Source organism: Ovis aries, chromosome 12, assembly GCF_016772045.2.
Source record: "Ovis aries strain OAR_USU_Benz2616 breed Rambouillet chromosome 12, ARS-UI_Ramb_v3.0, whole genome shotgun sequence".
Classification (NCBI taxonomy): domain Eukaryota; kingdom Metazoa; phylum Chordata; class Mammalia; order Artiodactyla; family Bovidae; genus Ovis; species Ovis aries.
The window spans coordinates 5,007,501-5,033,482 of record NC_056065.1 but is presented as its reverse complement, the minus strand read 5'-3'; the positions used below and the strand labels follow the sequence as shown (position 1 = coordinate 5,033,482).

The 25,982-nt window shown below is 38.9% G+C and overlaps 1 protein-coding gene across 2 annotated transcripts; it reads right to left on the bottom strand.

Moving 5' to 3' along the window:
• Positions 1-731: 731 nt before the first annotated feature.
• Positions 732-23,313, bottom strand: LOC101120001 (apolipoprotein R-like). Of its 2 annotated transcripts, XR_009595793.1 has the most exons (7): positions 23,109-23,313; positions 17,899-18,069; positions 16,947-17,122; positions 13,332-16,391; positions 7,316-7,526; positions 6,881-6,970; positions 732-2,501 (listed from the first exon to the last, which is right to left on the bottom strand). XR_009595793.1 is itself a non-coding variant. In XM_004013580.6 (4 exons), exons 1-4 carry the CDS (start codon positions 23,191-23,193, stop codon positions 16,236-16,238), a joined length of 588 nt encoding a protein of 195 aa, XP_004013629.2. In that variant the 5' UTR covers positions 23,194-23,313; the 3' UTR covers positions 14,936-16,235. The 2 variants fall into 2 exon arrangements, 1 of the variants encoding a protein (XP_004013629.2); XM_004013580.6 differs by lacking the exons at positions 732-2,501; positions 6,881-6,970; positions 7,316-7,526 and having other exon boundaries at positions 14,936-16,391.
• Positions 23,314-25,982: the final 2,669 nt, after the last annotated feature.

Below are 25,982 nucleotides of genomic sequence, written 5' to 3'. Positions count from 1 at the left end.
ATGGTGACCACACAATGTTATCCCATTTCACAAGACAGAATAGCCATCTCAAATCACCACAGAGAACACAAAGTATAAAACACACACACAGGCCGGCAGTCCTAATCAGATACTCCCTTAAATACAAGCTTACATTCTCTCAGAAAACCTCCTATGGAGCCACAGAACTTCAGATTCTGTATTTACAGAGTAAATGGAAATATCTCAGGACTTCAGTGATTGCAAATGGAGCAAAGGAGGCCAGGTTGACAGAAGAGGAGGAAGGAGGTGGGAAGAGAGGCATACGGGGTGGACTTACAGCTGTCTGTTGCCATGTGCAGATGCCCAGATGTTACAGGACTTTTCCCTGGGCTTCCAGGAAGGGGGGACTGGAACTCAGCCCTACTAGTATCCAGAACAGACCAGAACCAGAATTTGAGCTCTCTGTCAACACCAGAGGTGATCTGCCTCAAACCCTCAGCTCAGGCTGCGACTCTAACCAGGTTCCTAAGTCCAAAACCAGGGGACAAGAAAAAACTGTAGGATAGGAGGGGTTAAGAAGAAGAACCAGAGAGGAAAGTAGAGAGAGGTCAAATAAAGTCTCTTGTTCCTTGCCCAGTAGGGGCATTCTGGTCAGTCCATTTCAGGAGTCCCAATTGTGGCCACGGGGTTTGGTTCATCAATGGGCAAGCTGGTTCCTGAGTACCCCGAGTGGTCAGGATGTCAATCACAGCAAAGAGTCCCCACCAGAGTTGACAAGCAAGAGATTTATTGGGAAGGGGAACCTGGGTGGAGAGCAGGAGGGTAAGGGAAGCCAGGAGGACTGCTCTGCCATGTGGTTCAGTCTCAGATTTTTATGGTGATGGGATTAGTTTCCCAGTTTGTCTCTGGCCAATCATTCTGACTCAGTGTCCTTCCTGATGGTACACACATTGTTCGGCCAAGATGGATTCCAGTGAGGACAATTCTGGGAGGCTGGTAGGACAGGTGGCATCTCCTTTTGACCCTTCCCAAACTCTTCTGGTTGGTGGCATCTTTTTGGTTCCGTGTTCCTTACTAGTAACTCCTGTCCTAAAATAATGCATGCCAGTGTTTACTATGGTGCTGGCCAGGGTGGGCAGTTTCAGTCAATGTTTCCCGTAACAACTTCACTAAAATAAACTCAGGCATGACCAAAAAGGGGCTTGTTATGAATAATGACAACAATTTCACCTTTATGGCTCAGTGGCCATTTCAGGAACTAAGGGCAACAGACCAAATATTATAGCAAAATATTCTCCCATTGCTCTTATCGCTAAGGTAATTCCAAAGGTTTGGGGAGTTGTGACCCGAGAACTGTAGCCAAAGATCAAAATATATACTTGCTATTAGTCATAATAATGCAACGATGTCATATACTAGAGCAGGAGTGAGACTAATTTGTATTTTTCTACAGAGCTGTTCATCACAAGGCTTTATGCAATAATGTTTATTTTTAAAACATTGCACTATAATGTTACTTGTCTTGATTATCAAGTTGTTGATGCTGCCTTAAGTTTTATGCCAAAGATGGGTGCTTCATTTGCCTCACCGTGGCCCCAGCCCAAACCTTTAGCTGCTGCAAGAACAGAAGTAATTGAAAGTTATTTTGGACTCACCACAGTGGCATTCTGCATATGCACAAGTTCAATCCAGTTCAGTTCAATAACTGTTATATCCGAATCTTTGCAACCCCATGGACTGCAGCATGCCAGTCTCCCCTGTCCATCACCAACTCCGGGAGATTGTTCAAACTCATGTTCATCCAGTCGGTGGTGCCAGCCAACCATCTCATCCTCAGTCCCCTTCTCCTACCTTCAATTTTTCCCAGCATCAGGGTCTTTTCCAATGAGTCAGTTCTAAGCATCAGGTGGCCAAAGTATTGGAGCTTCAGCTTCAGCATCAGTCCTTCTTTGAATATCCAGGATTGATTTCCTTTAACATTGACGGGTTTGATCTCCTTGCTGTCCAAGGACTCTCAAGAGTCTTCTCCAACACCACAGTTCAAAAGCATTAGTTCTTCGAGGCTCAGCTTTCTTTATGATCCAATTCTCATATCCATACATGACTACTGGAAAAACAATAGCTTTGACTAGATGGACCTTTGTCAGCAAAGTAATGTCTCTGCTTCTTAATAGGCAGTCTAGGTTGGTCACAGCTTTTTTTTCCAAGGAACAAGCATCTTTTAATTTCATGGCTGCAGTCACATCTAGTCACAGATATTTTGGAGTCCCCCAAAATAAAGTCTGTCACTGTTTCCATTGTTCCCCCATCTGTTTGCCATGAAGTGATGGGACCAGACGCCATGATCTTCGTTTTCTGAATGTTGAGTTTTAAGCCAGCTTTTTCACTCTCTTCTTTCACTTTCATCAAGAGACTCTTTAGTTCTTCACTTTCTGCCATAAGGGAGGTGTCATCTGTGTATCTGAAATTATTGATATTTCTCCCTGCAATCTTGATTCCAGCTTTTGCTTCATCCAGCCCAGCATTTTGCATGATGTACTCTGCATAGAAGTTAAATAAACAGGTTAACAGTATACAGCCTTGATGTACTCGTTTCCCAATTTAGAACCAGTCTGTTGCTCCATGTCTAGTTCTAACTGTTGCTTCTTGGCCTGAATACAGATTTCTCAGGAGGCAGGTAAGGTGGCCTGGTACTCCCATCTCTTGAAGAATTTTCCACAGTTTGTCATGATCCACACAGTCAAAGTCTTTGTCATAGTCAATACAGCAAAAGTAGATGTTTTCCTGGAACTCTCTTGCTTTTTCTGTGATCCAACAAGTGGCAATTTGATCTGTGGTTCCTCTGCTCTTGGATCTACAGTGACCTGCTGCAGGGTCAGAAGGACTGAATCCAACAGTGGGTGCACAAGTCCTTTTGAAGAGGTTGCCATTACCTTCATTACCCCTACCAGAGTTTGGCCTCAAGCTAAACAATAGGGAGGGAACACAGCCCCACCCTTCAACAGAATATTGGACTAAAGATTTACTGAGCGTGTTTCCCGCCCCCTACCACCCATCAGAACAAGACCCAGTTTCCCCCACAGTCAGTCTCTCCCATCAGGAAGCTTCCATAAGCCTCTTATCCTTATTCATCAGAAGCCAGACAGAATGAAAACCACAATCACAGAAAAATAACCAAACTGATGACATGGACCACAGCCTTGTCTAACTCAATGAAACTATGAGTCACACCCTGTAGGGCCACCCAAGATGGACAGGTCATAGTGGAGAGTTCTGACAAAATGTGGTCCACTGGAGAAATGCAAAACACTTCAGTATTCTTGCCTTGAGAAGATCATGAACAGTATGAAATGGCAAAAAGATAGGCCACTGAAAGATGAACTCCCCAGGTCAGAAAGTGTCCGATATGCTACTGGAGAAGAGTGCAGAAATAACTCTGGAAAGAATGAGGATATGGAGTGAAAGCAAAAACAATGCCCAGTTGAGGGTGTGATTGGTGATGGAAGTAAAGTCTGATGCCATAAAGAACAGTATTGCACAGGAACCTGGAATCTTAGGTCCATGAATCAATGTAAATTGGAAGTGATCAAACATGAGATGGCAAGAGTGAACATCGACATTTTAGGAATCAGTGAACTAAAATGGCCTGGAATGGGTGAATTTAATTCAGATCTGCTACTGTGGGCAAGAATCCCTTAGAAAAAATGGAGTCACTCTCATAGTCAACAAAAGAGTCTGAAATGCAGTACTTGGGTGCAGTCTCAAAAATGGCAGAAAGATCTCTCTGTTCATTTCCAAGGCAAACCATTCTGTATCACAGTAATCCTAGTCTATTCTCCAAGTACTAATGCCAAAGAAGCTGAAGCTGAATGGCTCTATGAAAATCTACAAGACCTTCTTGAACTAACACCTAAAAAATATGTCCTTTTCATCACAGGGAACTGGAATGCAAAAGTAGGAAGTCAAGAGATACCTGGAGTAACAGGCAAGTTTCGTTGGAGTACAAAATGAAGCAGTTCAAAGGCTAACAGTTTTGCCAGGAGAACACACTGGTCATAGCAAACACCCTCTTCCAAAAAGACAAGAGATGACTCTATACATGGACATCACCAGATGGTCAATACTGAAATCAGATTGATTACATTCTTTGCAGCTGAAGATGGAGAAGCCCTATACAGTCAGCAAAAACAAGACTGGGAGCTGACTGTGGCTCAGATCATGAACTCCTCATTGTTGTAAAATTCAGACTTAAATTTAAGAAAGTTAGGAAAACCACTAGACCATTCAGGTATGACCTAAATCAAATCCCTTATGATTACACAGTGGAAGTGACAAATAGATGCAAGGGATTAGATCTGATAGAGTGCCTGAAGTGTACCACTTTGCAAAGTGCATCTCTAAGGGTACATCAAATATACATTTGTGCTAATGTCAAATGGACAAGTATTAAAGAATAATATTCGAACAAGTGGAGATGAATACTTACTATCAGTATCACAAAACGCATTTGGGTGCTGCAGAAAAATATTAGACTTTTTATCCAAATCAATTTAATAATTATTTCAAATGTATTATGAGTACTTATTAGTCAATTTTTTAAATTTGATATTCTCATGCAGGAATAAGAATTTATCAGCACTGCCTGCCACTTAGTTGCTCCTATGGTTACTGAACTGCCTCATTGTGATCCTTTATAGGTCTTCACTTTCAACTGACATCAGAAGAAGAGCAAGATATTTGGGGGCTACTTTAAATTCCTTAATAATTTCTTCTCCCCTTCATATGTCTTGTAATAAGTGTTTATATTCAGATTGATGATGCTATACCATGAATGTTATATATGATTTGGAAGTTTTCTTTTCTGTCACATTTGAAGTGACCAGTGTTGCCATTATCCCCTCTGTTCTGCTTTGGTGAGTCCCTTATAAGACTTGCTCTTAAAATGCAGTGGCCTAAATGAAGTAAAATCATTCAATTCAGCTCTTAAAGGTGACTTTGTTTAATACAGGTGCCACTATATCAAGCAATTTTATAAAAATGATCACTTTGTAATGGCTGAGTAATACTCCATTGTGTATATGTACCACAGCTTTCTTATCCATTCATCTGCTGATGGACATCTAGGTTTGCTTCCATGTCCTGGCTATTATGAACAGTGCTGCGACCTGGATGGAGGTGGGAGGGGGGTTCAGGATGGGGAACACCTGTATGCCTGTGGTGGATTCATGTTGATGTGTGGCAGAACCAATACAATATTGTAAAGTAATTAGCCTCCAATTAAAATAAATAAATTTATACTTTAAAAATTTTTAAAAGTTTTTTTTAAATAGACAAATTAATTAATTAATTAAAAATAATCACTTTGATACAATTTATTATTCTGCTTTATATAATTATTTAATATATGAGATGTTTGTCAGATGAAAAATTGTTTCCCTTAAAGTTATCTATATAATATACTCTCAATATTTATATATTAACTATCAAACTAGTTCTCTACTTATTTAAATATTAAAGAATTCAATATATAATTAATAGCTTTAACAATCAGTAATCATAGAGTGTATTTGTGATAATGCCTATATGGTGATGCCTGACTGATGATAGAATCTTAGTGTAAAGCACATAAGAAGACTTTTCACCCTGAGTTACATCTAGAATATTTACCTATACCTAAGAGAGAATATTTGGTAGTAACTATAAATCTGAATGACCGTCTTTTTAGATATTACCACCACTGCTGCTCTGATTAGATGTGATTACATATGGCCTTCACAGATGCCAGAAATTACATTGCAAGAGTTTTCAGCTATTTGGCCTTTCACATGACAAAGCTGAAAAGCAAATTGCGGCCAAGTACTGAGGCTACTCGGTGCATTTCTGGTAGCATTTAATGGTGTACATTAAAATGGTATTCTAGGTTGGAGAGAGAGTTGTTCTGTTGTGAAATCCAATGTGATAGTTTCCTGAGACACAGGGGCAGTGGTCGGTGTGTGCGTTTCTGGCCGGGGTTCATGCGTCTCAAGTGGTGGTGAATTGGAGGTGGTGAACTGTAGGTACCTCAGCAGAGACACACTTGGCCCCACTCAGCACTTTGGAAATGGACTACTTGGACCACTAATCACTTGGATCATCTCTATACGGTCGAGGCAAGCAGTTATTACATATGGCTTACAATGATCCTCTTTACTTTGGCAGGAAAAAAAAGCAATAATAACATTAGCTAAGATGCCCTGGTTAGGCATGCCCCCAATAGTGTTCAGAACCGTTCTGTAATCTTTAGCAGTGGGAATATTAGGAATATTCCACATGTTAGTCGCTCAGTCGTGTCCAATTCTTTGAGACCCCATGGACTGTAGCCCACCAGGCTCCACCATCCATGGGCTTTCCTAGGCAAGAATACTAGAGTGGGTTGCCATTCCCTTCTCCAGGGGATCTTCCTGATCTAGGGATCAAACCTAGGTCCCCCACATTGCAGGCAGATTCTTAACCGCCTGAGCAACCAGGGAAGCCCTACATGGATGGCCACTAATTTCTTCCACCTTCCCCACCAGGCTAGACACTCTGGTGTCTAGCCATCTTTTCTAATGCCAAAATGCCATCTCTTCTAATCATACGAAGAACACATACTATTCATAAAAGATAGAAGTTTCCTAGTAAGGCTTATAATGACTATAAATAACTCTCATACAAATTCTGAAATCTGGAATAAGGGCAGCCCTGGGAGGGTTGGGAGAGCTGTGAAAAGAAGAACCTGTGAAAGAGGAAAAGCATCTCTAGCAGAACCTCTACTGATTGGCCCTCAAGGATTGCTACCTCCTGGAGGGAGTAGGCTTAAACCTCTCTTGGTAGCCCATGTGAATACACTGTGACCACAAACTAGACCTAGTAAATGGCAGGATAAAGGAAACAGATTTACCGCAAAATCTCTGAGCCTTCCCCTTTTGGAGGATGTGGAGCAGTGATCAGTCAGGCCAGTGATGGAATTTCACGTCCCAGGAGACAGGAGCTAAGGTAGAGAACACTGATCATCAGGGGACCAGGGATTTCATTATTAGAGACCACATAGTGATTTTAATGGCAATTCCTCGTAGCTCAGTCGGTAGAGTCTGCCTGCAAGGCAGGAGACCCGGGTTCAGTTTCTGGGTCAGGAAGATCCCCTGGAGAAGGAAATAGCAACCCACTCCAGTAGTCTTGTCTGGAGAACCCCATGGAGAGAGGAGCTGGCAGGCTACAGCCTATGGGGCCACAAGAGTCGGACATGACTGAGCCACTAAGCGTACAACACACAAAGTAGCAGTATGACCAGGAAACTCAAAAATACTTAAATTACACCACATCAAATACGCCTCACCTTTCCTGTCATCACTTTATCTCCAGCTCTGCTCCCTTTCCTGACTCCCAGATTGGGAGATATAAGGTCAGGAAATAACCCCAGTGAGGGCCTGGCCTCTCAATTCCTCAGGCTCTGTATCTGCAGTAACATTCTGCTCAGTCAGTGGCATTCAGCACCCTCTCCAGTGGCCATCCTAGACTTCGTCATCACTCAGAACCTTTTAATTCACCTAAAGAACAAAAAAATTCAGATAACACCATTCTGTGACCACAATTTTCCATCTTTCCATGTTGTTCATTGTGAATAATCTCCTGCTATTGAGACCTTTTTCTCCCAACATCATCAACCCCTCTTCAGACTGAGAGTCAGTGGCACACATTTTAATCTTTAATTGCTATCTTAAACTTTGCCGCTTTGTCCTTTCATCACTCCCATCCAATGAAATCCAGACCTTAAATGAATCAGGGCTCAGCTGTTCATGCCAACAGAGCTCTGGGAAAAACCAAAAACATAACATTAAGCAGACTAGTACCGCTATAAATTTATGACACCAATTTCACCTGGGCCCTCAGCTCTAACCCCCTGATAATTCTCTATTCCATGAGGCTGGTTTTTACATTTTCTAGAACATTTTTAATCCTTATCTACCTTGCTTGACATTCAGAACTCCTACTCCTCCCTCTCTTTGAGGAGGCATGCTTGCTTCTTCAGTGGGAAAACAGAAGCGTTAATAAAGGATGCCTCATTCAAGCAGCAACCCCACCCATTCTTTCCTTCTTCCCCGCATAAAACTGAGATGTCCATTCTCCTACCTGAGGTCATTTTCTCCAGCTGAGCTCTGAACCTTTTCCTTGTGGCTTTCCCAAGAAACTCAGGCTACACTTCCACCTCTGTCTATCATGGCAATTTATCCCTTAACCTGATGTCCTGCTTCAGTTACCACCTTCTCTGTCTTTACTTTCTTTAGCAACGGAACGTAACTTTTGCTGGTCTTGAAAATTATACTTTTACTACTATTATTAAGAATAAAATTATGACTATTGTTATATATTATATATAAATGTGCTCACATTACATAAATACAAAATGTCAAATAAATGTTTTCTCTTCCTAATCGTCTCCCAAATACAAACCCCAGAGATAATCACTATAAGATTGTGCATATATGTTTGTTATATAGAGAGATATATAAGAATTTCTCATATAAATGGAATTGTATGATACATGCTGTCCTGCAACTTGCTGTTTTCATTTTTTCCGTTTTATATATCTTTCCAAATTAGTGCATATAAGTACATCTCATTCTTTTTAATGTGTGTGTTAACTGCTCAGTGGTGTCTAACTCTTTGCTACCCCATGGACTGTAGCCCACTAGTCTCATTTGTCCTGGGATTTTCCAGGCAAAGATACTAGTGTGGGCTGCCATTCCCTCCTCCACGGGAAATTCCCAACCCAGGGATCGTACCAGGTCTCCTAGATTGCAGGGAGACTCTTCACTGTCTGAACCAGCAGAGCTGCATTTAATTTTCATGGTTTTAAACATTCACTGCTCTATTCCTCAGTTCCTAGAACAGTATCTGGCAAATAGCAGGCACTCAATGAATATGAATATGGACTTCCCTGCTGGCTCAGATGGTAAAGCATCTGCCTACTATGTGGGAGACCCAATTTGATCCCTGGGCCGGGAAGATTCCCTGGAGAAGGAAATGGCAGCCCACTCAGGTACTCTTGCCTCGAAAATCCCATAGACAGAGGACCCTGGTAGACTACAGTCCATGGGATGGCAAAGAGTCTGACACGACTGAGCGACTTCACTTTCACTTTTTATTTTATGAGTGTTTAATGAATAAGTGAATGAACAAACTACATTGTTTATGAGTGAGTAGGCAATGGCACCCCACTCCAGTACTCTTGCCTGGAAAATACCATGGATGGAGGAGCCTGGTAGGCTGCAGTCCATGGGGTCACTAAGAGTCAGACACGACTGAGCGAGTTCACTTTCACTTTTCACTTTCATGCATTGGAGAAGGAAATGGCAACCCACTCCAGTGTTTTTGCCTGGAGAATCCCAGGGATGGGGGAGCCTGGTAGGCTGCCATCTGTGGGATCGCACAGAGTTGGACACGACTGAAACGACTTAGCAGCAGCAGCAGCATACTACATTTGAAAGCAGTGCTTTCTTGATTTACATTTGGATTATCTTTAGTTTACTGCTTTTGCAGATAAACTTAGCCTGAACAGTAGTTCATACCCTTCCTGTTGCATCTTCTGGTCCATATATCTTCCTGCTCCCCTCGTCTGTGTACCTCCATCTACTTTGGCAGAAATAGTTTCTGTTTCACGTATGACCAGTAAAGAAATTGCTTTTGATTGGCATGAACAAGAAACCCAGCAAGAATGAGCATATGTGATGTATAGCATTTGCTGGAAATTTCTCTAGTCCCACTAAGGTGTGATTCACCAATGATTCTGATTCTTCTTCTTTCAGACACAGAGTGGGATAGTTCTTTGTTCCCTTTTAAAGGTCCCTTAAAGTGACTTGCCTCTGCCAGCTGCAGTCTTAAGGAGCCAGCACAATTGTTTTGTTCTTCCATTTACAGTATAGGCTTCTTTTGCATGGGTCCCAGAACAGAGCTGCCCCTGCCAACACAGTGTGGGTATGCAATGATAGCAAGAAATAAATCTTGCTTGTAAAGCCCTTGAAATTTAGGGATTGTTTGCTATGGAATCCAACCTAGCTCCTCCCAACTTCCCTGTGGTCCAGGGCAGGCCCACATCAAGTTCTTGAAGCTGCTTCTTTTTTATAAAGGACTTTTTCAATTGAATTGTAGTTAACATATAATATTTTATTAGTCTCACATGTGTAACATAGTGATTTAATATTTTACACATGATGAAATAATCAGTTAGACCAGTTACATCCATCATCATAACAGTTAATAGTAATGACCACATTCCCTATATATCTATCTCATCCCCAGGACATATTTATCTTACAGATGGAAGTTTGTACCTTTTAATTCCCTTCAACTATTTCATTCATCCCCCAACCCCCTCCTCTCTGGCAACAAACTTGTTTGTTCTCTGCATTTTGAGACTGTTTCTGTTTTGTTTTGTTGGTTAATTTGTCTTGTTAATTTAGATCCTACATATAAATGAAATCATATGGTCTTTGTTTTCCTCTGTCTGACTTACTTCACTTGGTATAACACTCTGCAGATCCATTCATATTGCTGGAATGGAAAATTTTCATGCTTTTCATTCTCTATGTATACATATCATATCTTCTCCATTCATCTATGGATGAACACTTAGGTTGATTCTATATCTTGGCTATTGTAAATAATGCTTCAATTTGAACATTGGGGGACATATAACTTTTTCTAATTAATCTGGTTTTTATATTATTTGGATAAATACCCAGAAGTAAAATTGCTGAATCATATGGTCATTCTATTTTTAAATTTTCAAGCGACTTTCACACTGTTTTCCATGACTGCACTAATTTACATTCCAACCAACAGTGTACAAGTGTTCCCTTTTCTCCACATCTTTGCCAATGCTTCTTTCTTGTCTTTCTAAAATAGCCCTTCTACGTACAGATGGCTAATAAACACATGAAAAGATGCTCAATATCACGCATTATCAGAGAAATGCAAATCAAAACCACAGTGAGGTACCATCTCACACCAGTCAGAATGGCTGGTGTCCAAAAGTCTACAAACAATAAATGCTGGAGAGAGTGCAGAGAAAAGGGTTAGGGACTCTTACATTGTTGGTGGGAATGCAAACTAGTACAGCCACTATGGAGAACAGTGTGGAGATTCCTTAAAAGACTGAAAATAGAACTGCCATATGACCCAGCAGTCCCACGGCTGGGCATACACATCGAGGAGACCAGAATTGAAAGAGACACATGTACCCCAATGTTCATCGCAGCACTGTTTACAATAGCCAGGACATGGAAGCAACGTAGATGCCCATCAGCAGACGAATGGGTAAGAAAGCTGTGGTACATATACATATTGTAATATTACTCAGCTATTTGAAAGAACACATTTGAATCAGTTCTAATGAGGCAGATGAAACTAGAGTCTATTATACAGAGTGAACTAAGTCAGAATGGAAAACACCAATATAGTATATTAACGCATATATATGGAATTTAGAGAGATAGTAATGATGACCCTATATGTGAGACAGCAAAAGAGACAGAGATGTAAAGAACAGACTTTCGGACTCTGTGGGAGAAGGCGAGAGTGGGATGATTTGAGAGAATAGCATGGAAACATGTACATTATCATACGTGAAATAGATCACCAGTCCAGGTTTGATGCATGGACAGGGTGCTCAGCGCTGGTGCACTGGGATTACCCTGAGGGATGGGATGGGGAGGGGAAGTGAGAGGGGGGTTCAGGATAGGGAACACATGTACACCTATGGCTGATTCATGTCAATGTATGGCAAAAACCACTACAATACTGTAAAGTAACTCGCCTCCAATTAAAATAAATTAATTAATTTAAAAAAATTAAACAGCCCTTCTGACAGATGTGTGTGAGGTGGTAGCTCATTGTGGTTTTGATTTGCATTTCCCTGATCATTAGTTATGCTGAGCATATTTTCATGTTGGTCATTTGTATGTCTTCTTTGGAAAGAACATCTATTCAAGTTGCCAGTCTGCTTTGTTCTGTTTTGTTGAAATTGAGTTTTATGGACAGTTTATATATTTTAGATATAAACCCCTAATCAAATATATCATTTGCCAATATATTTTCACCTTTTCATTTTGTTGGTGATTTTCTTTGCTATGAAAAGATTTTTGGCTTGATGTAGTCCCATTTGTTCATTTTTTATTTTATTTTCCTTGCCTAAGAAGATATATACAAAAAAGTATCACTAAAACTGATGTCAAAGTGTTATTGCCTATGTTTTTCTAAGAATTTTATGGCATTTGGTCTTACATTTCAGTCTTTAATCCATTTTGAGCTTATTTTGGTACATAATATAAGAAAATTATATAGATTCATTCTTTAGCATGTAGCTCTTCAGTTTTCCAACACTGTTTATTAAAGAGCCTGTCTTTTCCCCATTTTATATTCTCACCTCCTTTGTTGTAGATTAATTGATCATATGAACATGGTTTTATTTCTGGATTCTATTCTGTACCACTGATTCATGGGTCTGTTTTTGTGCCAAAATCATACTATTTTGATTACTGTAATTCTATAGTATAGTTCCAAGTCTGGAAGTATGATATCTCCAGTTGTATTCTTTCTCAAGATTTCTTTGCCTATTCTGGGTCTTTTGTAGTTCCATACAAATTTTCATATAACTTGCTCTAGTCCTATATTTTGTTAAGGATTACATTGAGTCTGTAGATTGTTTTGAATAGTATAGACATTTTAAGGATATTGATTCTACTAATCCATGAGCACAATATACCTTTCCACTTATTTGTGTTGTCTTTCATTTCTTTCCTCAAGTCTTATAGTCTTAGGTTTTTCATCTCTTTGGTTAAATTTATTCCTAGGCTGCACAGTTTCTAAAGGTATCATATCGGTTTCCTGATTCATTTCTTCCTCCAAGACTGGGCTGGGTACTCTGGTCCCTTCTGATGGCCTGTGCTTCAGATACATAACCTTTGTCAGTACAGAAGTCTCTGACTTCTTCTGATAACAATTTTCTCTACCCTTGGCTACCTTGCTCCAAAGAATTATTTGTTATTCAGCAAATGTACTGCATGATTCTCTCTCAGATAAATTGGAAGAAGACAAAATATAATTGTTATTTTGAGATATATCCTTATCGCCCTCAGCACCCTCGCCTAGAGCAACTGTTCTTCCAGGGCATTGCCTGCAGCGTCTCTATAAGCCTTCCTGTTTCCTGCTTCCTCGCTTGGCCTGATTCATTAGGACCATGGAGAAGTCTGCACTGTCGTTCATGGCATTCCTCTCACACCGTTACAGAGAACAGCTCTTGGTGTCAGATGGTCTGTAGCAGCATTAGGAGAACAAGCCTCTGTTACACTTACTTTCCATCTGCTCTCAAGCCAGGGTTTACTCCCATGTGTTGGAAAGAATGCTTTGGGTGAACACCTGTCTCTTCCTCCAAGGTTTCTGTCATTTTGCCTTTACCACAAAAGCCAGACCAATGTCCACCTCAACAAAACAACAAAAAAGGAATTATCTCATGTTTCAAAACCTAGATCAGTCCTTTGTAAGCTGAATCTGTCCCATGTATATTAAGCCCTGCCTGCAAGATGCCTGGTGTGGATAACTTGACATGACCGCCAATAACTCTAATCCTTTTTGTGGCATAGTTTTACAAACTGCAAGCAAATTAAAAGAGCTTTTTGGCTGGCTTTTGCCTCAAAACAGTTCCAAAATGTAGTTACCTAAAGCAACTACTTATAAACAAGCATTCTTCTGGGAAGTCCTTCTGATATGGTTCAAGCTCAGCTTGTCTCTGTTAGCCTAGCTTAGGTATCTGTAGTCAGTTGGCAAGTTGACTGGAGACTGGCTAGTTCCCATGGACTCACATATCTGCTATCAGCTGAGACAAAGAAGGGGCATATATCTCTCATCAGCCAGCAAGATAGCCTAGACTTATTCACATGATGGTGGACATAGGATTTCAAGAACAGCAACAAGGGGAACCCTAATGCACAAAGTGATTTGCAAGGTTCTGCTTACAATGTATTTGTTACTTCTGTCCCATTGGCCAAAGCAAATGACAAAGTAGCCCAAACTCAAAGGATGAAGAAAGCTTCTACCTCAAATTGGAGGGTTTCTTAAAAATGTAGATACAAGGACAGGAAGCATCTGTGGCCATTTTTTGCATCTGCCATAAAAGGGCAGTCTCCAACCCAGGCCTCAGGCTTCCTTTTCAAAGCCTCAGGCTTCCTCAGGCTTTCTTTCCTTTCTGTCCACTCAGTGGACTCATTCCACTCTCACAGGACCCTTTAGAAGCCTGAGATATGTCCTATATCATCTCTAGTTCCCCAAATCTGCACTGGTGTCTATAGCACAAAATGCCATTCTGTATGGCTTGGGATAAAAGACAAACTATTTGTAAACAACTATATAAATGGTTTCCAAATCAGAAACTCAATAGTTAAAGTTTGAGTAGCATACCATTACTATGTGAATTTTTAAGAGCTGCAGTAATTAGCATATTGAGTTCTTTTAATTTCAATTACTCCTTAACTTCAAGTACTAGCATTTCTTAATGTTGTATAATTTACCCATAGAGAAACATCCTCATGTCTTGTACCTGGCACTTCATTCTCTGCACTTTTCTTTACAGCTTCCAGATTGCAAGGTATACTAATACTTGTTAACATACACACTGTGGAAAATCTGGAATTGCACTGTATAATATAGTTATTAGCCACATGTGGTTATTGAGTATTTCAAATATGGCTAGTTCAAATTTAGATGTGCTTTCATTTAAATATATCTATACTTAAATGCAGTATGTATATATATATATATATATATACACACACACACACACATACTGCATTTTTAGGATGTAGTATGAAGAAAAGAATGTTAAATACAATGCTAATAACTTTCACATTGATTACATATCAAAATGACTATTTTGAAAATTTGGGTTAAATAAAATATATTATTTAAACTGATTTCACATGTTTATTTTTACTTTTTAAATGTAGCTACTAAAATTTATACATTTTGGCTCTCATAATTTATTCTAGAAATTTACAGAAAAATAAAAGATAATATGTTATATTAATATCAGCCAAATTATGTTCAAATATATTTGAGAACAAAGAACATTATGAAAGATAAAGAAGTTTATTATATAATAAAAAAGGGTCAGTTATCAAGAAGATACAAATTCTAAACATTTATGCCCCTAATAATAGTACTTTAAAATATATGAAGCAAAAACTAAAAGCTGCAGGAAATAATAGACAAACCTAAAAAGAGAATTTTGATACTCCTTCTTCCAATCATTGACAGAACAGATAGACTGAAAATCAGCCAGGATAGAGAAGACTGGAACCATATTAGCAGCCAACTTTATCTAACTGACATTTATAAGGAGTGCCACTCAGCAACAATACACAGTCTTTATAAGAATACATGGAATATTGAGCAAGTGCCACATTCTAAGCCATAAAACATGTATCAATAAAATTGATAAATCCAAGGCAGACTGGTCAGGAAACAAAAAGAGAGAAGATATGAATTATCAGCATCAGGAACAAGCATCATTATAGATCCTACAGCCAATCAAAGAATAAGAAAGTCACTACTAATGGAGTATTACTCAGCCATTAAAAAGAATACATTTGAATCAGTTCTAATGAGATGGATGAAACTGGAGCCAATTATACAGAGTGAAGTAAGCCTGAAAGAAAAACACCAATACAGTATACTGACACATATATACGGAATTTAGAAAGATGGTAATGATGACCCTGTATGCGAGGCAGCAAAAGAGACACAGATATGTACAGCGGACTTTTGGACTCTGAGGGAGAGGGTGGGATGATTCGGGAGGATGGCATTGAAACATGTATACTATCATGTAAGAAACAAATCGCTAGTCTATGTATGATGCAGGATGCAGGATCCTTGGGTCTGGTGCACAGGGATGATCCAGAGGGATGATGTGGGGTGGGAGGTAGGATGGGGGTTCATGTTTGGGAGCTCATGTACACCCCGTGGCGGATTCATGTCAATGTATGCCAAAACCAATACAGTATTGCAAACTAAAATAAAGCAAAAATAAAAATTTTAAATTAAAAAAAAAGAGAGAGAGAGGAAAAAAAAAAGAAAGTCACAACTATAGAAGGTAGTAAGGTAAAAAATACTGTATTTTGTGTGAATGTGACGAGAACTCTCCTGCACAGTGAAGTATATTGCTGCAACTTCTTTCCTGAGCATGTATCCAAGAGAAAGCCTCAAGCAATTTCCTTTTTGCGTTTTTCTTGCTCCAATTTTTCAATCTCCAGAGACAATTTATGTAACTCCAGGGCCACCTTTGCCTCCCAGGCATTCGGGAGACACTTTAGGAGTTTTTGGCCTTTCAAGACTGCCTCACAAAGTTCAACAGGTACCTGAAAGAGGAAACAAAAAGAATGATTTCAGAAAGTTTCCTCATCCTTGTAAAGGGTGTGCTTCTTCAGGAGGTCTTATAGCATAAGGAAGACTGGAAAATGAAGAACAACCCCAGGACTGATGATGGATAGGAAACTCCAGAAAAATACTTTGGATCCTAGAAAAATATTTCCCTGAGAGATCAGTCTGTGTCTGTTCTTAGATAAATCAGCATCAGTGCCAAGCATAGAGGAAGTATAAGCAAAAGGGAAATCCCCCCAAAAAACAACTAGCATGTCACTTCTGCTGACCAACCAGAAATGGAGCAAAACCACATAATTTATTGGAGGAAATATCAAAGGCTAGATATCTGGTCAATAAGACTCTTGTTCACACACCTGAGATGACCTACTGTAAGGTGGAAAGAGCCAATAGACACCTTATAAATTCACCCCCCCACAACTGAAATAGACCTTTAGGGCATATTATTTCTTTTTCTATTTTATGAACCATCCCATTTCCTTTAATTTATTTTGAGGTGTCATATGACATAAAATTCATTGGCTGTTACTCACCTTCTCACACTTGGGCACGTCCGGACTCCAAGATTTGTTCTCTGAGCAAAAGATGTTCTGGGAACCAACCATCCTATAGCCAGGGTTACACCTGATGGTGACGGTTTCAGGGGTGACATATTGATCCTTCTCCACAGACAGCTTTCCATTTGATATTTCTGGTTTTTGGCATACAGCTGTAATCAAGACACATTTTCTTAGCTTTGTGGCTATCTTAAATACAACACATTTTAACACCAATAATATCGTTTAAAAAGGATAAAAATATTGCTGAATTCTACCTTTCTTTTCTACGCTACTGATACATTACTACTATTACTACTTCTACCAACACTGGCAAGTATTTATGGAGATCTGGCTGGAATCACCTATGTGCAAACACATATATACATCACTTAGTGTAAGCTTTCAGCAACTCTGTGAGGGAGGCCCTATGGTTATCTCCACCTTAGAGACGAGGCAACTGAGACACAGGGAAGTTAAATGCCTTGCCCCACATCACAGAATTGCAGTGGCAGAGAAAAAGTGAGAGCCTAGGGTTTGTTCTGAGCTGTTAACTTCTGCCCTATGGGACCTCTCTTTTGCCTCAGTTTCCTCTTGTGTAAAAAAAAAAAAAAATAGCACCAGTAACTCAGCTCCTGGAGTTATTATGAGTGAAATGATTTAAATAACTTTAGGAACATTTTCCTTATTCTGCCATAATAGTCACTTACCCAATAAGGAGGTCAACCCCATCAGTCAACTCTCCCATGAAAAGTTCTGGCCTCTATAAGAATTTGAGGGTGCCATTTATTGGATATGTGGGAATTAAATCTGAGTGGACCTCACTCAGGCTCAAGCACATGCTCATGACAACTCTACCTCTGGCTGGGAGGACACATTCTCTCAGAGTCACTTCTGAATTACTACACAGTAGCTCTATCTCTTAGTGCTATAAGAGAACCTAGATTACCTTTACATTGAGGAGCCGGTGGTGACCAATTGAAAAATGTGCAGGAGATTCTAGCCTCTCCAACAAGAGTATATCCTTCCTGACATTCATACTCAACCACATCCGTTCCAAATATTTCTCTTTCAATATATGTAAAGTGTCCATGTTTAACTTCAGGTGGTGCACTACAACCTTCAATGGTGAGAGAAGAGGATTTTGTTGTTGTTGTTTAAACAAAGCAGCACATTAAACAAAGCAGCATTCAACTAAACTGATCTATTGAAAGACTTTCATCCTTCCCAATCAATTTCATTGCCCATAAGATAATTGGAATAATTCACAAAGAAGGAATGTGGTGGTTGGGTTGTGGTTTAGTCGCTAAGTCGTGTCCAACTCTTGTGACTTCATGCACTGTAGCCTGCCAGGCTTCTCTGTCCATGGGATTCTCCAGGCAAGAATACTGTTTGGGTTTCCATTTCCTTCTCCAGGGGATCTTCCCAACCCAAGGATCGAACCCGGGTCTCCAGCATTGCAGGCAGATTCTTTACCAACTGAGCTATGGAGGAAGCACCAAAGAAATATTGTGCTCCTCTATTACCATGTGGCTGGAAATTAAGGAAAGGAGGTACGTATAAGGGTATCTGAGGGAAAGAGAACTGATCCTCACCTCGTATACAACTATTTTTTTTCAGTAAGTTTAAATATTTAGCAAAATGTGCATAAGCATTTACTATAAAATGTCACACAGTACTTGAAGCATTTAACAAACATTAACTCATCTAATTCTCCCAAACAACCCTATGAGGTAGGCATTATTATTATTTTCATTTCATAGATGAGGAAACACAGAGAAGTACAGTACTTTCTCAAGGTCACACAAGGGAGGGACTGAGTCAGTGCAGTTCTGCTCCACGCAGACCATGGTCTTGGCAATACACTGCCCTCAGCAAAGAGAATGGGCTACTTGGGGACAGTGGAAGACTTTCAGTAATTAAAGTTTAGAGTCAGTCTTTTTTTTTTTTTTTCTATTTAACTAAAGTTACTAAAGAAACATCTGTGATCGATCAAGAGACATTGTTCTGTGAAAACTTGTAGGGACTGTGCAAATCCAGAATACCTTACCACCTCTGAACCCATCAATCCCAAGAGTATTTTGTGTTTCTGCACCTTTTATAGAAGAGAATGTTAGAAAATGGTTTCTGAAATTACTTTAATAATGAAATAAGCATTAATCTATACAAAGACATTATATCAAATTTAACAAAGCCTTGGAGGATTTAGTTAATAATTTTAAAATATTGATAAATACACATCATTTTAAGAAACAGATGTTAGGTTTATTGGTACTTGGAAAGCTTTCATAATTTTGTGTCTTCTATAAATAAAAGATTAAAGCCATAGAGTAAACCTGGGTTCACTGAATTTTCTACAGCACCTCACAGAAATCAGAGAAATATTTCACTTACCATATTTATTGTAAAAGGATATAACACAGGAACAGCCGTACGGAAGAGATGCAAAGGGCAAAGTGTGTGAAAGGGGCACAGAGCTTCCATGCCATCTCCAGAAAGGCCAGTTTTCCCTGCACCTCTACATATTCACCAACCAGAAGCTCTCTAAGTCCCATGTTTTGGGGGTTTTATGGAGGCTTTATCACATAGGCATGGCTAATAAAAACATTGGTCATTAGCAACTGATTCAGCCTCCAGCCCCTGCCTCCTCACCAGAAGCTGAAGGTAAGACTGATAATTCCAACCCTCTAATCATATGATTAGCAACCAGTGCCCATCTTTGGGCTTACTCATGATTCAGTGGTCAAGAATCCGCTTGCTATGCAGGAGACACAGGAGACATGGTTTCGATCCCTGGGTCAGGAAGACCCCCTGGAGGAGAGCATGGCAACCACTCCAGTATTCCTGCCTAGAGAAATCCAGGAAAAGAGGAGCCTTGCGGGCTACAGTCCAAAGAGTCAAACACGACTGAAGCGACTTGAGCACCCATCTTTAGTTGGGGTTCCGAAATTAGTTCCTTAGACAACTTTTTCATCATCTTTACTTAGGATATTATCAGAATGTTGGGAGCTGTGAGCCAGGAACCGTAGACAAAAAACAAATACACATTTTCTGAATGACCAAATGACCAAAAAATATTTTTTTTCTTTCAAATCACATTATCACATTTGTGAATGTACCTGACCAACTCTGGCACAGAGCAATCTTTGGTTTCTCTGAACTACATTTCTTGTTAGCAATAACAGGTGTATCTATCTATGTCCTAAGCACTGTGTTAAGGACTTCACTTACAACATCCCATTTAATTTAAAACAAAAACAAAAACAAAGAAACCTTACTTGAGTGTCATTGTCAACCTCATTTACAGAAGAAGGAACAGACTAATCTAATCAATAAAGTATAAATAGAAAGATTAAGAAAATAAATCACACAATGAAGTACAAGTCTTCAAATCTGTTAAAGACATTCTATTTTCTGTCTCACTGGTTTGGCAGTTATATTGTGGGGTATGTGTGTGTGCATATCTGAGCTGACAGTTAGATAAGTAGATGGACAGATCTTTATTTTCCTTTTGCATCTTGAGGGCAGGGAGCACATTTCATACCTCTCCACACTACAGACACTTAGAATGTTCTTCTGAGAGAGGCAGTTCCCAAACAGATATTTGTGAGAAGGCGATGTTACCTATACAGGAAGTCTAGAGCTCAAGTATAGCCCTTCCTGAGGCTCACGTGAAATAAATTTTTATTAACACAATAGACATAAGACTGTTGCACTAAACTCCATGGAGAATATTAAGGAGCACATTGGAGCCTCGTTAAAATAGTGAGGATGGCATATAAATAATTACATCAAAATAGCAGGCAGAGTATGGTATTTGTCAAAAGAAAGCAGAAAATATGTATTATAAGAAGAGGGAGAGAGAATCCCATGCATTAAATATGCCAGGAAAATGCCTCCTAGGGGCAGGACTTGGAATTGGATAGTTAGCTGCATTATGAGGCATTTTATATTGAGGGGCAATTATGTTAGCAACAATGAGAGGGAGCAAATCACATGGGAATCTTTATGGTTGGTTAATAGGCTAGTTTGACTAGAGAAACACATAGGGGAGAAGTGTGAGACATAAGCTATGAAGCTGGGATCAGATTATGACAGGTTTTAAACAATAGGCTGGGTTAAAGGCATAATTCCATAAACAATGGAGGAATTAAGGAAATGAAAAGGAAGGAGTTTATTCAAAAGATAAATGAATAGCTCACAAGACTTCTTGACCAATGATATATGGCCTTTCTTTACTGACTTACCCAATAGAAATAGAAATTCAAAGATGAACGTGGAAGGTTGGTAGAATAAATACACCACACACAGAGACACACACACACACATGCACGAAAGAGAATCTATTACTTGCTAAATAAATTTAAAAAAATCATCAGGTCCAATTCCTAGGCAAACACTTGAAGAAGTTTATAATCCTATATTGACTTTTTTAGCCGTCTCTCAATTATTTTCATCTTTTTGTGGAAGAAGCCTCCAAAATAATGATACCACCATATCCTCTTTAGAAACTAACTTAGACAAAAGAAAAATCATATAAGAAAAAAAAATCTATACATTAAAAGAAACTCAAGAGGAGTATGAATCAATTGTGATGTGTAGACCTTACTTGGATTCTAATTTGAATAAATAAAGGTACAAAAACATTTATAAATAAGACAATCAGGAAAATTTAAAAACTAGATACTTGATATTATGTAATTATTACTTAATTTTACCTATGATAATGGTTTATCATAGCTTTTAAGAAAGAATGCCTATCTTTTAGAGATACATGCTAAAATATTCAGAAGTAATATCCAAGATTTCCATCTAAATAGCTTAGACTGGGCAAAATGGATGTGGATATGGTTAAAACAAGAATGGTCATGAGTTGATAATTGCTGAATCTGAGTAATAAGTATTTGAAGCTTTGTACATATTTTAAGTTATCAATAGGAAAAAAGAAATCACATTTTCTGATTAAAAAAATCACCTTTAATGCACAGATTGTATTTATATAAAGCACAACTAAATGCTCTAGTCACATTTCTCCACAGAGTCCTACAGGTGCTATCAAATCTTCTCAATGCTGATTAATTTATAAACATTACCAAACTGCAAAAAATAAAACTTTATATATATAAAATGTCATTTACAGAGAGCTTTTTAACATATAACTTATGACTTAAGATTCTAGTTAATTTTCTCAGAATTTGTGGTAAAAGTTACAATTTCAAATCTACTTAAGAGATGGCAATAACATGCCAATGGATTAGGAAAAAAATTATCTCTGAAGGTAATAAACTAATTTAAAAATTAAGAAATTACAAGCATTTGTGAGTTCATATTTATGTATAATTATGAAAGTAATGTTATTTGCAGTTTATTCTTTTTTTTAATTGAAACATAATCAACCTCAATATTATGTTCAATCTAGGTGTACAACACATTTATTTACCTCATAAAATGCATGCATGTTCTATTGCTCAGTCATGTCCAACTCTTTGTGACTCCATGGACTGTAGTTCACTAGGCTCCTCTGTCCATGGGATTTCCCAGGCAAGAATACTGGAGTGGGTTGCCATTTCCTTCCCCAGGGGATCTTCCCTACCCTGGGATGGAACTTGCATCTTCTGCATTGCAAGCAGATTCTTTACCATCTGAACCAGCAGGGAAGCCCTTTATAAATGCTCACCATGATAATCTAGTTACTATCTGTCATCATACAAGGCTATTACAATACTGTTGACCATGTTCCCCCTTCTGTTCATTTTATTCCCACAATTCATTATCTGTTTACTAGTGCAGACCCCTAGGAATTCATACAAAACAGCTGTTTCTCTAATAATAATAATAATAATATAAATATAAAAGTACTAAAAAAAATTTTTGAAAATATTTGGGAATTTAGTAGTTCCATTAATAAAATAGAAGTTAATAAACAATTTATTATAACATTGGTAAAGCAATTTGTTAACTGAAATTGACATTAGTAAAACAAGTTATTATACCTCCCACAAAGTAATATAAAACATTTCAATTTGATCATACTTTTAAAATTCCTAATATGGAATGAATATATTTGCAATTGATTGGTTTAACTACCTTCTTGCCATTAATTGAACACTTTTCTAATTGCTCTTCTGGGACCTGAGAATCCGCAGCTATTTTACTCACCTTGTAAGCTGTCCGGGCAGAGGAGCACGGTCAGAATCCCATGGAGGTACAGAACTGGGGACTTTCTCCCTGACACAGGCTTCATGGTAAGTGTTGACAATTGTGACCAACGGAAGCTCAAAGATCACAGGTTGCACCTGAAAATATATGGAAGGAAGAGAGTGAGTTAGCAGCAGCACTCTCCAAATGAGTTCAGCTGCACAATAGTCAGCAAAACCCCAGCGTAAAAAGAAATACAGGTCAAAACTCTGAACTGAGAGCTTCTTTCTCCTCAGTTAGGAAGAAACTGGGTAGAACAGGGCAGAATTAGGACTTTTGCAATCAACTGAGTCAAAGGGCATGAGAAAACTCAATATTATCATCAAGATCTGATACCACAAGCAAGTGGGACTTCTGAGAGTATTTAGAACTCTGAGAGTATTTAGAAACCGTAACTCCAATCTTTATTTATTTATTTATTTATTGTGCTAGGACTGGATATTGCTCTCTTGAAATGTAAATGATTAATTTCTGAGCGACAAGATAAATAAGGGTTTTTGTTTGTTTGTTTGTTTTGTTTTTAAGGCACTTTGGTTCAGAGTGGAATTCTCCACAATTCTCAAAGCAAAACTTGAGTTAGTTCAAGCTGAGCATTAAGTCCAGTGGAGCTTGGGTACTAGTGAGAGAGGAAGCCATTCCTGAAAAGCACTAACTATTAGGAAAAGTTGTGACTTTGATTATTAGTTTGGACTGACAATAGTAATACTAAATTTTAAAAAACAGAACCTCTTGGAGAAAGTTGTTTAGTTCCTGAAGTTCTAAAGCCCAGTGAGGAAAGACAAGCATGGTAAGACTCAGGAATATAAATGGGCTTGAAAATATCACTCTTCCAAAGAAAGGCAATGCCAAAAAATGCTCAAACTACCACACAATTGCACTCATCTCACGCACTAGGAAAATAATGCTCAAAATTTTCCAAGCCAGGCTTCAACAGAACATGAACTGTGAACTTCCAGATGTTCAAGCTGGATTTAGAAAAGGCAGAGGATCCAGAGAGATGATATGGGGTGGGAGATGGAATGGGGATTCAGGATTGGGAGCTCGTATACATCCATGGTGGATTTATGTCAATGTATGGCAAAACCAATACAGTATTGTAAAAGTAAAATAAAGTAAAAATAAAATTAAAAAGAAAAAAAGAAAGAAAAGGCAGAGGAGCCAGAGATCAAATTGCCAACATCTGTTAGATTATCAAAAAAGCAAGAGAGTTCCAGAAAAACATCTACTTCCACTTTATTGACTATGCCAATGCCTTTGACTGTGTAGACCACAACAAACTCTGGAACATTCTTAAAGAGCTGGGAATACCAGATCACCTGAGCTGCCTCCTGAGAAATATGTATGCAGGTCAGGAACCAACAGTTAGAACTGGACATGGAACAACAGACTGGTTCCAAATAGGAAAAGGAGTACATCAAGGCTGTATATTGTCACCCTGCTTATTTAACTTATATGCAGAGTACATCATGAGAAACGCTGAGCTGGATGAAGTACAAGCTGGAATCAAGATTGCCAGGAGAAATATCAAGAACCTCAGATATGCAGATGACACCACCCTTATGGCAGAAAGTGAAGAGGAGCTAAAAAGCCTCTTGATGAAAGTGAAAGAGGAGAGTGAAAAAATTGGCTTAAAACTCAACATTCAGAAAACTAAGTTCATGGCACCTGGTCCCATAACTTCATAGCAAATAGATGGGGAAACAGTGACAGACTTTATTTTGGGGGGGACTCTAAAATCACTTCAGATGGTGACTGCAGCCATGAAATTAAAAGATGCTTGCTCCTTGGAATAAAAGTTATGACAAACCTAGACAGCATATTCAAAAGCAGAGACATTACTTTGCCAAGATCCATCTAGTCAAAGCTATGGTTTTCCCAGTAGTCATATATGGATGTCAGAGTTGAACTACAAAGAAAGCTGAGTGCTGGAGAATTGATGTTTTTGAACTGCGGTGTTGGAGAAGACTCTTGAGAGTCCCTTGGACTGCAAGGAGATCCAACCAGTCCATCCTAAAGGAAATCAGTCCTGAATATTCACTGGAAGGACTGATGTTGAAGCTGAAACTCCAGTACTTTGGCCACCTGATGGGAAGAACTGACTCATTTGAAAAGTCCCTGATACTGGGAAAGATTGAAGGCAGGAGGAAAAGGGGATGTCAGAAGATAAGATGGTTTGATGACGTCACCAGTTCGATGGACATGAGTTTTAGCAAACTCCAGGAGTTGGTAATGGACAGGGAGGCCTGGATTGCTGCAGTCCATGGGGTCGCAAAGAGTCGGATATGACTGAGTGACTGAACTGAACTGAAAATAGTACTCAGACAATATTTGAGTGAGACCTTCCTTGTAGTTATTGCTGCTTTACCTAAGACACTTAATGAGTCATCCTTTGGTGCCTTTCTAATCTGTTAGAAGAGGGAAGAGTGGTGCCTGAAATCCTGAATAATGAAGTGGTCGTGAGTGGTTAAATATGAAGAGAGAAAGGTTCCAGAAGACCTTAAGAATATTCAGATGTATTTTATCAACCAAAAGACACATCCAGTCCTGTGTTACATTTCTGACAAAGGCAGCGAAAGACAAGGGTTTACCTGCATAATTTTCATCTTTAATGTAAGTAATAACTGGAAATATACTGATGTTTATTAAAAGAAGGCAATGAGTTTTGGGAAATGCCTGAAAAATGAACTTCCCAGCAAGTTCAGCTGTGGGTAAAGAGTTTTTTTTTAAGTGTTCAAAATCCAAAGTGCTGACTCTCACCAGGGCTATGTAAATTATGGTGTAATACTGATCACATTACAGCCAAATTTCAGCCTTACCAGAAATGAAGGAAAACAA